The following is a 12,860-nucleotide window of genomic DNA, read 5'->3' as shown; positions in this document are numbered from 1 at the left end:
GCATGTGAAAACGTCTCAATGTCAATTGCTTTGGAATGAATTCTTCTGTATGAAAAAAAAAAAAAAAAAAAAAAAAAAAAAGAATTTCTTTGAACTCTTATGGCAGAAAGTTAGCTGTATTTATACATGTATTTATACATTTTCCTGGACAGGATGGCTAAACAGCACTTGCTCTATGATGATGCTGAATTGCTGACCCCAGAACTCATGGTAGGCTTAGGATTTAAAATTTTTATTTTCTTTTATACTTTTCAGGAAAACTGATAGCAAAAGTCCTGCTCCAGTAAATATTGTTTTACTTCTCTAAATAAGTTTTTGTTAATTTACAAATGTTATACAATTTTACTTCATTCTATAATACTTAATCGGCCACTCCTTGCTATGAACTACAAGGTAAGAAATCTTACTTAACAAAACATTTAAGGAAAACTCTTTTCAATGTTAAAACCACATTCTAAGCTGGGCATAGTGGCACACTGCTGTGACCCCAGCATTCTGGAAGCAGAGGTGGGTGGACTGCTGGGAGCACAAAGCCAGGTCTAGGCCAGCCAGGCTATATAAAGATCCTAACTTTAAAAAAAAAGAAAGAAAAAGACGGCTGCGTTCAAGTGGGTGTGATGGCGCTCACTGTAACCCCAGCACTCCAGGTTGAAGCAGGACTGCTGCAAGTCCAGGGCCAGCCTGGTCTACACAACGAGACCATTTCAAAACAGACTGCATCTCACCACTCCCGGAGTCACACATGGATTGGCATCTGCCTCCTGTCCCTAAACAGCAAACCATTCTCCATAAGCAGAACCGTTGTAGGACATATGGTCCAGGCAGCATCTTCCAATGAGAACGAGGGTGGAGAGGGACAAGGAAACATTTGTCACACAGGACTGTGAGAGCTTCAGATGAATGAACGTGAGCCTGTGGAGCCACAGCCGACAGAACAGGCTCCCTCCTCCACTTCTTCCAGAGCTAGCATCTGTGAACTTCAACAGCAACACGGGCTGATTTAGCAGTCTTAGGTCTCATTTTCTGACTCTGCATCGTCCAAAGTGCTGTGAGGAGAGGAGGATTCCTTCCAGTTCCGTGACCAGCATGTTTTCTGAAGACACGCACCTCCCCTCACCAGCACCTCATCAAATACTTTGGTAGTCAGAACCTCGGGCCACAATGGCAGCAGCATCCCATTCCACAGTGAAGAATGAAATCGTTCCAAAAAACCCAAATATCACCATGACCAGAAGTTGCCAGTGCAGGAGGAGGTAGTTGCTGTAGAAAAAAGCCAGGGCTGCGCAGATCGACTGGAACAAATAAGAAATCAAGTGGACCCAAGGGCCTGAGCAGCTCCAACCAGCCCCGCTACTTCTGACCCGAAGCCATCTGTGAAAGGCAGCACCCACCCATCTTTCCACAGGAGATGGAGATGGAATTCACTGTCACTCACTCCTGACTGTACCCTGAGCTCTCCTGTCGGACAACTATCAAGTACGCTACGGCCTCAGCTACTCATACCACGTTGTTGGAAGGTGCGGTAATACAGAGCACACAGAGTGCAGTGTGCATCGCTGTGTGACAAGGGAGTGAGTCCTGGTACCTAAGGAGGACAACCTCTCATTTGAGTGCAGAGCCCAGAATAGAATCTATCTTGTCAAGTGAGAGAAAGCAGGTGCCTGGATGCACTTGGCTTCTACTCACAGCCCCTTTTGGTTTTGTGGGGTTTTGTGGTTGTTTTGGTGGACCCCTGTAGCTCCAGCTGGCCTGGAACTGGCTATGTAGACCAGGCTGGCCTCAATCTCACAGAGATCCACCTGCCTCTGCCTCCCAAGTGCTGGGATTGAAGGTGAAAGACCCTCAGACCCCCAGCCTCACAGTCCCTTTTACAGCAGGAGTGACTAGAGGAACCGGCAGGAGGAAGGAAAGCATTCCCACGCAGCAGGTTACCTGGACAAACTTGAAGACAGCGAAGGCTGGCGCACTGTCTTCTGAGTAGAGAAAGCCCAAAATACTAAGTAGCTGGGTGTTGAAGCAGCTGTCGCCCAGACCCAACAGAAAACTGCAGAGAATGGCAACTTCTTTGCTGAAGAAAAGAAAGGCAGATTGACCATAGGTAGTACCACAAAGATACAAATCAGCCTTCCCACAAAAGCATTTTACAGCCACTGCTTTTTTATTTTTAATTCCTTTTTTTTTTTGGTGGTGCTGAGGATTGAACCCAGGACCCCCGAATGCGAGGCAAGCATTCTCATGGTACCACTTCCCAGCCCTGTTTTACTTTTAGACAGAACCTCATTATATAATCCAGACTGGGCTGGAATTTGTGATTCTCCTGCCTCAGCCTCCTGAGGGATTAGGATCACAAGTGTGTGCCACCATCCTTGGATTATCAAGTTTTGTTTTTGTTTTTCTTTTGTCTTTTTGAAGCAGGGTCTCCCTGTAGCCCCGGCTGTCCTTGAACTCACAGAGATCTGCCTGCCTCTGCCTCACAAGTGCTGCGACTACAGGCGTGCGCCACCACGCCTGGCAGATTATCAAGTTTTAAATACATTAAAACAAGAATAAATGCATACTAAAAATGATGAGGTCTTTTTGTGGCGCTCCCACAGGCTAGGCAAGCCCTTACACTAGAATCAGGCAATTCTAGAAGGCAATCAGGCTCTAATGCATAAACTTTTACATTCTAGCAAACTCTGGTCTACTCTCTACTTGGGAAGCAAATATCTTTTAGGATAGGTATGCCTTCGATTTATGGATCTAGCCATAAACCTCTGCATCTATAATGAATTAGGAGTTGACATCCTGGGGATGGAGAGACAGCTAAGTGGTTAAGAGCACTGGCTGCTCTTGTAGAAGACCCAGGTTTGGATCCCAGCACCCACATGGCAGCTAACAACCATCCTTTACTCCAGTTCCAGGGGATCCGATGTCCTCTTCTGGCCTGAAACGTGTCACAAGCACTCATACACATAACTGTTTATGAACCACCATGACGGGCTGAGCAGCCGACCCAGCCGGCAGACTAGGCCTCTTTGTTCTTCCTTTAACTGTGCAATGACTCACTGCTCAAAAGGCAGAGATATAAAATTCAGATCAGCTAGGCTTGTGCTCCTTCACAGATCAAGGGGAAGATTAAGTGGGGAAAAGGTTAAAAGCAACCATTACAAAAATAACTTGGGAGTACCTATGGATTCCTACTTAAACTTCTTCCAGCTCCGTTAACACTTGACAGATGACCTTATAAAGATGAGAGACTCTCTGAAGAGGAGTAAGTGCTCCATTTCAAGTCTCCCTGAAGAAGAGTAAGTGCTCCATTTCAAGTCTCCCTGAAGAAGAGTAAGTGCTCCATTTCAAGTCTCCCTGAAGAAGAGTAAGTGCTCCATTTCAAGTCTCCCTGAAGAAGAGTAAGTGCTCCATTTCAAGTCTCCCTGAAGAAGAGTAAGTGCTCCATTTCAAGTCTCCCTGAAGGGAGTAAGTGCTCCATTTCAAGTCTCTCTGAAGAGGAGTAAGTGCTCCATTTCAAGTCTCCCTGAAGAAGAGTAAGTGCTCCATTTCAAGTCTCCCTGAAGAAGAGTAAGTGCTCCATTTCAAGTCTCCCTGAAGAAGAGTAAGTGCTCCATTTCAAGTCTCCCTGAAGAAGAGTAAGTGCTCCATTTCAAGTCTCCCTGAAGAAGAGTAAGTGCTCCATTTCAAGTCTCCCTGAAGAAGAGTAAGTGCTCCATTTCAAGTCTCCCTGAAGAAGAGTAAGTGCTCCATTTCAAGTCTCCCTGAAGAAGAGTAAGTGCTCCATTTCAAGTCTCCCTGAAGAAGAGTAAGTGCTCCATTTCAAGTCTCCCTGAAGAGGAGTAAGTGCTCCATTTCAAGTCTCCCTGAAGAAGAGTAAGTGCTCCATTTCAAGTCTCCCTGAAAGGGAGTAAGTGCTCCATTTCAAGTCTCCCTGAAGGGAGTAAGTGCTCCATTTCAAGTCTCCCTGAAGGGAGTAAGTGCTCCACCTCAAGTCTCTCTGAAGAGGAGTAAGTGCTCCACTTCAAGTCTCTAGCCTTTCACCCCTCTTGCCTACCTCAAATCACTAGGAAAAATGAGACACTGTACCTGGGCCTGATGTACGAACTGCTGTCAGTTCCTTCCACAGGGGCAATCGGCGCATCTCCAGGCATGTTGAGAAAGATCAAGTAAAAAGCTACTAAGTGCACCAGGATACCCAGCAGCACGACTGGATTTCTGCCAAAGCGATTATTCTTGCTCAGCAGGCCAAAGAGGCTTCCACCTGTGGATCAGGATGGCAGGGACACTGCAAAGGTTACTAACACATCATGTAACAAGTCATCAATTATAATCCAGAGCCAAAGAATAAACATCCTCAGATGTCCAATAGCTCCCTCAACATGAAACACCTCCACACTCACAGACATCTTTCAAAGCTATGGAATCAAACTTAGTTCCATTTTCAGGTAGTGATGTTCTTGCAGTTCTCTATGAATTAAAACCTCCTAAACTATCCCCTTTGAATTATAGCTAATTAGAGAAATAAAAGCAAAGGGCACCAGGCGTGGTGGCGCACGCCTTTAGTCCCAGCACTCGGGAGGCAGAGGCAGGCGGATCTCTGAGTTCAAGGCCAGTCTGGTCTACATAGCGAGTTCCAAGCCAGCTGGGACCAGAGGGAGACCCTGTCTCAAAAAGGACCAAAAAAAAAAAAAAAGCAAAGGATGTAATTATTCAATTACTATAATGATTTTCTGAGCAGGGCAGCCCGGCCTGGAACTCCTGATCCCCTGACCTCCACCTCCGCTGGAAGGCAGGCTCAGGTCACTTGAGCCCACCCTCAACCACATTTGTGTTGTGATCACAGCTGAAGAGTCCAGGCGTCACGATGAGAAGCAATCACTGTGAAATTGCAAAATCATGTAAGTGCCAAAGGCTGGGGAAAAAGACTTTAGGAAGGCTACCAGTTATAACAGGGTAAACCAAGGCCTGATGGCACAGTGCAGTACTCCCAGTTACTGAGGAGGCTTAGGCAAGAGGATCCAAAAAGTTCAAGGCCTGGGCCAGGTATGGTGGTGCACACCTTTAGACCCAGCACTGGAGGCAGAGGCCGGTGGATCTCTGTGTCTGTTCTACATAGAGAGTGCTAGGCCAGCTAGACCTACAGGGAGACTGTGTCTCAAAAAAAACCCCCAAACCCACAAAAGACAAGAAAACCTGTAACGTTCTACAGCACAGCAGGATGAGCACAGTACCTGTAGGTTCAAATGACCAGTAGAGGGTGTGGAATTACCTAACAGAGAAATGATAAGGGGGTGATCTGCTCGTCACCCTGATCATTACACAGTGAGATGTCACATAGCACCCCAGATTCATTCTCACATTGCTAGCATGGCCCTCCAGAAATTGACTGTCAGATCAATGCTGGAATTACAGGGCTGTGCCACCACCTAGACAGATCCTCTCAGAAGCAGGCATCAGCACTAAGTGAGGGAACCCAGACAGAAGCCGGCAGCCTCCTGAGTTGAAGAGCCCGGGCTGGGTCTGGGGATAGATGCTGAGCATTCCAACACATAAAGGAGTGCTGTACAGGAAATTAAGTCCAGTGATCTGTTGAGGCTCCTGCACCTTCAACTCAGTCCTCCTCAGCAACAGCGAGCAAATTCAGAGGCTAGGGGAGAGCTGCTAAATGGATCAGTGACAGCAGTGCCCAGGACTGGGAATGGCAGGGAAGCTCACCACATCCACATGGGAAAGTGACTTAGGGCTGCGGAGCGCAGTCTTCCCTTAGGAGTTGGACACAGCTGCAAAGTGAGTGGCACTCCAGGTTCCCCCTGGGACCCCCATAGTGCCACAGTCACTTCTCTATCTTTGCAGACACTTTCAGACCTCTCTCTTGGAGCACCGAACATTCTGACTGTTCATCTGCACAGTAGGAAGTACAGCATTGTCCTGAGTTCTGTGAGTTGTTTTGGGAAATTATTTTTTTTTTTGCTTTTTGTCTTTTTTGAGACAGGGTTTCCCTGTAGCCCCAGCTGTCCTGGAACTATGTAGACCAGGCTGGCCTTGAACTCACAGAGATCCGCCTGCCTCTGCCTCCCGAGTACTGGGACTACAGGTGTACACCACCATGCCTAGCTTGGGAAATTACTTTTATTTTGTCTTGTTTTACCGGTTTCTTGAGACAAGGTCTCCCTTTAGCCCCAGCTGTCCTGGAACTCACTATGTAGACCAGGCTGGCCTCCATCTAGGAGATCCCAAAGGCTCGTGCCACTACAGCTGGCTGAGAATTTTTAAAATTTTTATTATTTTTACGATTTTATGTGTATGAGTGTATTGCCTGCATGTATGTGAGTGCACCTGTGTCATGCAGAGCTGCGGACATCAGAAGAGGCCTACAGGAAACTAAATTCAGGATGAAAGCCACACGGACGCACGCATGCATGCACACCTCCTTCACTTTACACCTGTCTCCTTTGTCTTAAAACTCTAGGTCAGACTCTTAACTCTGCACACACACACGTTAATTCTTAAAGGAGTGTCTCTGTGAAAACTCCTGATATCCAGCCTGTCTCAGCCCCACTGAAGCTGACAGCACAGAGCTGAGAGTCACTGAGGCACCTTGCTCCAGTTTTCACAAGGTCCTATTCCAGACCCCATCAAAGATGCCAGAAAGTCTGCAGCCACTTAAGCAAACCTGCAGGCAGAGTAGTGCCTCCCAAACAGTTCACCTGTGATGACATCGCCCCAAAGCAGGAGCCATCACCCCAGAGGAAGCAGACCCGCCCCTGAGCAATGAGGACCCCTTTGAGCCACCTCGCAGAACCAGAACTGAGACAAGGCTCCAGCACACCACACTGTGGACAAGACTGCTTAACTGCATCATCCCTCTGGCCGCAGGGCCCAATCCTTTAATTCCCTTCTCTCCCCGCCTCTTTCTTTTGTGGGACTAGGGACTGAAGTCAGTACTCTACCAGTGAGCTACAATCCCCAGCCTCTTCCTCAATTTAAACCTAAAGCTTATGTCAGTACCCTGAAGATGAACTGAAATACTTGCTTTCTGTCTTCCTGACATGGCCTAACTGGTGGTTAAGTTCAGCTTTCTGTCCCTCACTGTTCTTTACACTGGGTACATTGGGATGTGGCCGTGTATATCCGTGGGACTCCCACAAATGGCGCTTTTTCCCTAAAACTCCAGTAACAGGACTGAATTTGAAAACCTGTGTACATACAAATTACTGGAGACACTAGGGTTTCAGACCAAGCTCTTGCTCTGGGCCCTGGCAGACTAGATTAAAAATCCAAATGGAGTCACATTAACAGTACCATATCACCAAACAAAGTTGTAAAATGACCTTCAGAAAAGTCAGATAACAGAACTGGAGAGAGAACTTAACAGTTAAGAGCACATGCTGCCCTTGCAGGACCCAAGCTCAGTTCCCAGAACCCACATGGCAGTTCAAAATTCCAGGGGTATGCAATTTCGCTGGTCTCCAAGGGCACCCACACACTAGTGTACACACCTACACAGACACATACACACACAATTAAAAATAAAAATAAGCCAGGCATGGCAGGGCGCGCCTTTGATCCTAGCACTTGGGAGGCAGAGGCAGTTCTATCTGTGAGATTGAGACGAGCCTGGTCTACAAAGCATGTTGCAGGACAGCTGGGGCTACAGGGAGAACCTGGCTCAAAAAAGGCCCTCCCCAAAGAAATAAAATCTTTAAAAAAAAGAGTGGTTAGCTATCAAACCTGGTGTGATGAAGCATGCCTATATCCTAGCACTTGGGAGGTAGGAGGCAGGAGGATCAGGACTTTGAAGTGACTTGAGGCCAAGCGGGGCTACAAGAGACCTTGTTTCAAAAACATATAAACAGGAGCTGGAGAGATGGCTCAGCAGTTAAGAGCCTTGACTGTTCTCGTAGAAGACCCAGGTTCGAATCCCAGCACCCACATGGAGGCTAACAATGGTCTGTAGCTCCAGTTCTAGGGGATCTGACACCTGTTCCTGTCCTTTGGCACTGCAGACATAACACTCATACACATAAAATAAAAATAATTTAAAAAACCCATACAAACATATACAATAAAAAATTAGAAAATCAGATAACAGCCAAATCAATTTCCAAACCACTTTAATCTGTATGATAATAAAATTCCCCCATCTTTAATCTGTATGATAATAAACCCCCAGCTTTAACCCTTATGTCTTTTAGCCCTTACAGGAAGCATGGTAAAGTCAACCGGTTACTTACTGCTCCTTCTCCCTGTCCCCATGTTACACAATCAAACACTTCACACTCAGCCAACAGAATGCTCCACTGATGGGGTGTTGTATTGCCTGCTTATAGAACCCAAGATAAAGCTAGTAAAATCCCTTTAAGCTGAACCCTGGTCATTTAGTCCTTTTACATTAACTGTAGATACTGTCAGAACAGGACTGAATTATGAGACACGCACTGGTATTAACAGTCAGTGCTAGAAAGTAAAAGATTTTCTCCTCAAGTATTTTAAGAAGAAATCTGGGTGAGATCATTTTTGCTTATTTATGATTTCCATTTGTAAATGACTTGGCCTCTTTTTATGATTTATTTACCTTAGAAGAGTGATTAATAAAGCCAGGTGTGGTGGTACAGGCTTATAATCCCACCACTTAGAAGGTAGAGACAGGAGACTCAGGAGTTCAAGGCTAGCCTGATTAGGGCTGGAGAGATGGTTTAGCAGTTGGAGAGACTGAGGAAACTAGGCGCCACAAGCCCATTGTCAGCCAGAAGCCAGAACCAGCCTTATCTAAAAGCTGCAAAACAGGCAGGCACCGCTGGTCAAGCTTCAAGGATCAAGCTGTAAACAAATCTTACGGGCGGAAGGACCACCCTTAGGGCCCGATACCAGTAATCCCATTTCCCCTTAGCCCCGACCCTTACCCCATATCTCTGTGTGTTTTCGATACCAGTAATCCCACTTCCCCTTAGCCCCGACCCTTACCCCATATCCTTGTGTGTTTTTGAAATTACTCTGTGTTTTTGAATTAACGAATAACCGCTCTCCTGCTTCTGTACCCTGCTTCTGCTCTATAAAAACTGCCAAACTCCAACCTGGGGCGCGCAAGTCCTCCGAGGAGACTCTGTGCCCACAGGTACCTGTGCATCAAATAAACCTCTTGCTGTTGCAACCCGAAAGGCTGACTTGTCCTCAGTGGTTTCACTCTTACAAGACCTTGCCTCAAATGGAATAGGTAGCAAGTGACCCTCTCCTGGCCTGTGTACAAACATGTACATAGACATACACAGAAATATTTACCAAGGGAAAACCCAATAGCAACAATAGGAAAACAAAACCTACCCATGTGGATAAGGGTAAGTAGAGAAAATACAAATCCAGGGACAGAAAGGTGAAGTACACTCAAACTATCTTAATTACAACAAACTGTTTCTCTGTTTTTCTTTTTGTAACCCAGACTGGCCTCAAACTGTCTATGTTGTCAAGGATGACTTTGAACTATCTGATCATCCTGCCTCCACCTCAGAATATAGGCCTGAACCATGGGCCACATTCTGGCTTTTTTTGAGTTAGGGTCTCACTTTATTGCCCAGGCTAACCTTGAATTCCTGTAGGACCAACTTTCCAGCCTGATTTCTTATTTTTAGTACAAAGGCTTTTAAACTTAAAAACACCCCCACAACACACACACACACACACACACACACACACACACACAAACCAACCTAAAATTTCTCCAATGCCGATGAAAATTCCAGAAAGTCCAATGAGACTTTTCTCTTGTGTTCCAAATTTGTTTATAGCACCAATACAGGTTCCATAGACCCCAGAAAAGAAAGTCAACTCCAGACCTTTAGGGAAAAAAAAAAAATCAGATTTAACCCAGCATCCCGTCTCCTTTTCCTAGTGTTGCTTCAGGTCTGGTAGCAGCTGAGCTGGACAGACACAAAGCGGACATAAATTCACAGGCTGCAGTGCTACTTCCCACGCTGCGCAGCTGTATGCTGCACAACTGAAAGAAGAGAGCCTTCCCCCAGAGCCCAGCTGAACCCGGTGTCCTGACCACGGCCGTCTGGAGACAGCCTCCAGGAGGTGATGAGATCACAAGGGTGGGCTCCACCAAGGGTGGACACCGCAGAGCTCACCCACTTTGTCTGCCATGTGATCATACAGCAAGAGAGCCCTCACCAGAAGCTGACCGTGCCGGTGCTCTCTCACACCACAGCCTCCACAGTGAGAGATTAATGTGCTTTCTCTTTTTTTGAGACCAGGTCTCACCACAAAGAGAAACCAGCCTTGAACCTGCATCAATCTTTCTGTGAACAATAAAAGAACTATTTGAGGTGTCATCATCAGATTCCAAATTATATAGGGTGCCATGTATTACAAATGTCATTACCATACCAACTGCATCGTAGTAGCATAAAAAGAGAAATATTGAGCAATGGAATAGAATAGAGAGCCCATATTTAAGAAGTTGTGTTTCTCAAATCCGGGTCAGCTGCAAAAAAAAAAAAAAAAAAAAAAAAAAAAGAAAGAAAAGAAAAAAAAAATCAGGGGATAGAGAGACGGCTTGGTGAGTACAAATCCACACAGGAGGTGGATACAGGTGGTCTAGAGTTCAAGGTCAAGGTCAGTCTGGGCTCAATAGGAGACCCTGTCTCAAAAATAAAAACAACAGAAATCATTAAATGTATTTTGGTTTGGGATTAGGACAGAATAGGCAATAATTTCTGAAATGATCCTAAACACACTTCTGCCATTTTTTACTGGATATATATAGAATGAGGTATTCTTAGCACTGATGATTATAAAATCAAAATAGTCTGAAAAACTTTAAAAGCAGCTTTGTCCCACAAAGATTGAATTTTTTATATAAACACGAATAAGTACACCATCTCATTAGTATGCAAATTCACCTTTTATAAATGGTAAGATTTTATATATTAATTATTTTTAAATATGATTTGGGGGCTGGGGAGATGGCTCAGTGGTTAAGAACACTGGTTGTTCTTGCAGAAGACCTGGGTTTGAATCCCAACACCCACATGGCAGCTAACAACTTTCCATAACTCCAGTCCCAGGGGATCCGACAGACTCTTCTGTCCTCCATGGGCATTTCACGACACAGGTGCACTTACCTACATGCAGGCAATACATGCATACATGTAAAATAAAAATAAATTTTAAAAAATTAAAATAAATATGATTTATTATCAGTATACCTATTTTATATACCTACTTAAATATGAGTGGAAAAAGTTTTAAAGCCCTATTTAAATCACCCAGTCTATGCTGATTTGTTGCAGAGGTTCAAACTAAGAAACCACAAGAGGGCAGTTCCCACGTTTTTGATAGAAACACAACTCAGACAGGCATTCTATGTGAAGCCTGCATGGAGGCAGGAAACACTGAGGACATAATTAACATTGGACCGCAAGAGCAAACACCAAGTGCCCATTATTCCCAGGTGCAGCTTTCTCAGCAAGCAGGAGCAGTCCATCCCCTCTGGGTCGAGGGCTTACTGCACAGGTTGGCCAGTGCACAGCATCAGCCTAAAATAGGCTAACATCTTCATGAAACCCTTTGTTTCTAGGCAAGGAAACTTCCTAAAGTTAGAGCAAAAACTCAGGTTAAGTCAGTAAGGCCTCTATTCCTTAATCTGAGAAAACCTTAAAAAATTAAATATGTTTATCTGGGTGTGGTGGTGCACGCCATTAGTCCCAGCACTTGGGGAGGCAGAGGTAGGCAGATCTCTGTGAGTTCAAGGCCAGCCTGGTCTACATAACAAGTTCCAAGCTGAGGCTACAGGGAGACTCTGTCTCAAAAAGACAAATATGTTTAATGTCTATTTAATTTCTCCTAAAAAGAGGAGGCACTGAAAGGTAAAAGTGATTGGCATATCACAGCAATTTTAAAGGAAACTGATTTATTTATCTTTTTGTTTTTGCGTGGTTTTGTAGTCCTGTCTAACCCCCAGGAAGGCACCAGGCAAGTGAAGGAAACTGCATGGGAAGCTCCAGCTCCAGCTGCCCTCTGCAAGCAGCTGCAGAAGGCCGCATGGATACCCCTGGGCAGCAGAGCGTGGAACTGAGAACGGATGAAGGCCACCCATTTCAGCCTTGCCTGTCCCTCACAGCAATAGAGAGAGGAAAGAGCAGCTCATACCTGTATAGGCCGTTGTAATGCTCAGAAGGAGCATCTCCTTGGTGGCAAATAACTTTAGAGACTTTCCTGTAAGGAAAAAAAAATTCGACAGACTTAGCTAGATTTTAATTAACAAGCACAAGTCCTAAGAAACGTTTTCCATAACAAAACATCCCTCATCAATAAAGACAGAAAAAAGACAATAAACATAGAAGTTAAAGTTTCCAATTTAAGTGCATGAGGCATGAACTAAGTCTGCCCTGTAAATAGAACGTTTATCTCCAGGGCTTAAATATGTTCTGGAGATGCATTTCCTCAATATATTTTTTTTCAGCTCTCATAATGAAGGGAGGGGAAGAAAGCAGAGTCAAACAAGATGAGAAGTACGTGAGCAGACACAGCCAAAGGCCAGGCTATCCAGGAGTCAACAACCAGCAGAGCACAGGCTTCCCTAAGAAAGAAAGACCCTTGGAGCCAAGGCTACGCTCAAGTCAGAAACACCAAGGAGCACCCTGACCCACACAAGCTGGTATCACCCCCGAGACTGTCCACAGGCTGCAGCCTCACCTGCACTTCTGTCCAGTCCTCCCAGTGTCTGACTTTGCACTGACCAATGTGGTAGAGTTTTGCAATGGAGAATGCTTTTCTTTTTCTTTTTTTTGGTCTTTTTGAAGCAGGGTCTCCCTGTAGCCCCAGCTGTCCTAGAACTTACTATGTAGACCAGGCTGGCCTTGAACTCACAG

At 45.3% G+C, this 12,860-nt stretch overlaps 1 protein-coding gene across 3 annotated transcripts in view; it reads right to left on the bottom strand.

Annotated features, from left to right (window-relative positions):
* Nucleotides 1–216: 216 nt before the first annotated feature.
* The window catches only part of Mfsd11 (major facilitator superfamily domain containing 11), a 31,986-nt gene continuing 19,342 nt past the window's right edge, over nucleotides 217–12,860 (bottom strand). For all 3 annotated transcript variants that reach the window (XM_008828921.3, XM_008828920.3, XM_029561518.1), the window contains 5 exons: nucleotides 12,139–12,204; nucleotides 9,696–9,821; nucleotides 4,078–4,252; nucleotides 1,933–2,068; nucleotides 217–1,292 (listed from right to left, as the gene is read on the bottom strand). In XM_008828921.3, coding sequence (XP_008827143.1) covers nucleotides 1,128–1,292; nucleotides 1,933–2,068; nucleotides 4,078–4,252; nucleotides 9,696–9,821; nucleotides 12,139–12,204 — 668 coding nt within the window. In that variant the 3' untranslated portion in view covers nucleotides 217–1,127. The remainder of the gene's footprint in view (nucleotides 1,293–1,932; nucleotides 2,069–4,077; nucleotides 4,253–9,695; nucleotides 9,822–12,138; nucleotides 12,205–12,860) is intronic.

This window comes from Nannospalax galili, unplaced genomic scaffold (assembly GCF_000622305.1).
Source record: "Nannospalax galili isolate Female #2095 unplaced genomic scaffold, S.galili_v1.0 scaffold1314, whole genome shotgun sequence".
Taxonomy (NCBI): domain Eukaryota; kingdom Metazoa; phylum Chordata; class Mammalia; order Rodentia; family Spalacidae; genus Nannospalax; species Nannospalax galili.
This window is presented reverse-complemented; position numbering and strand designations above follow the sequence as displayed.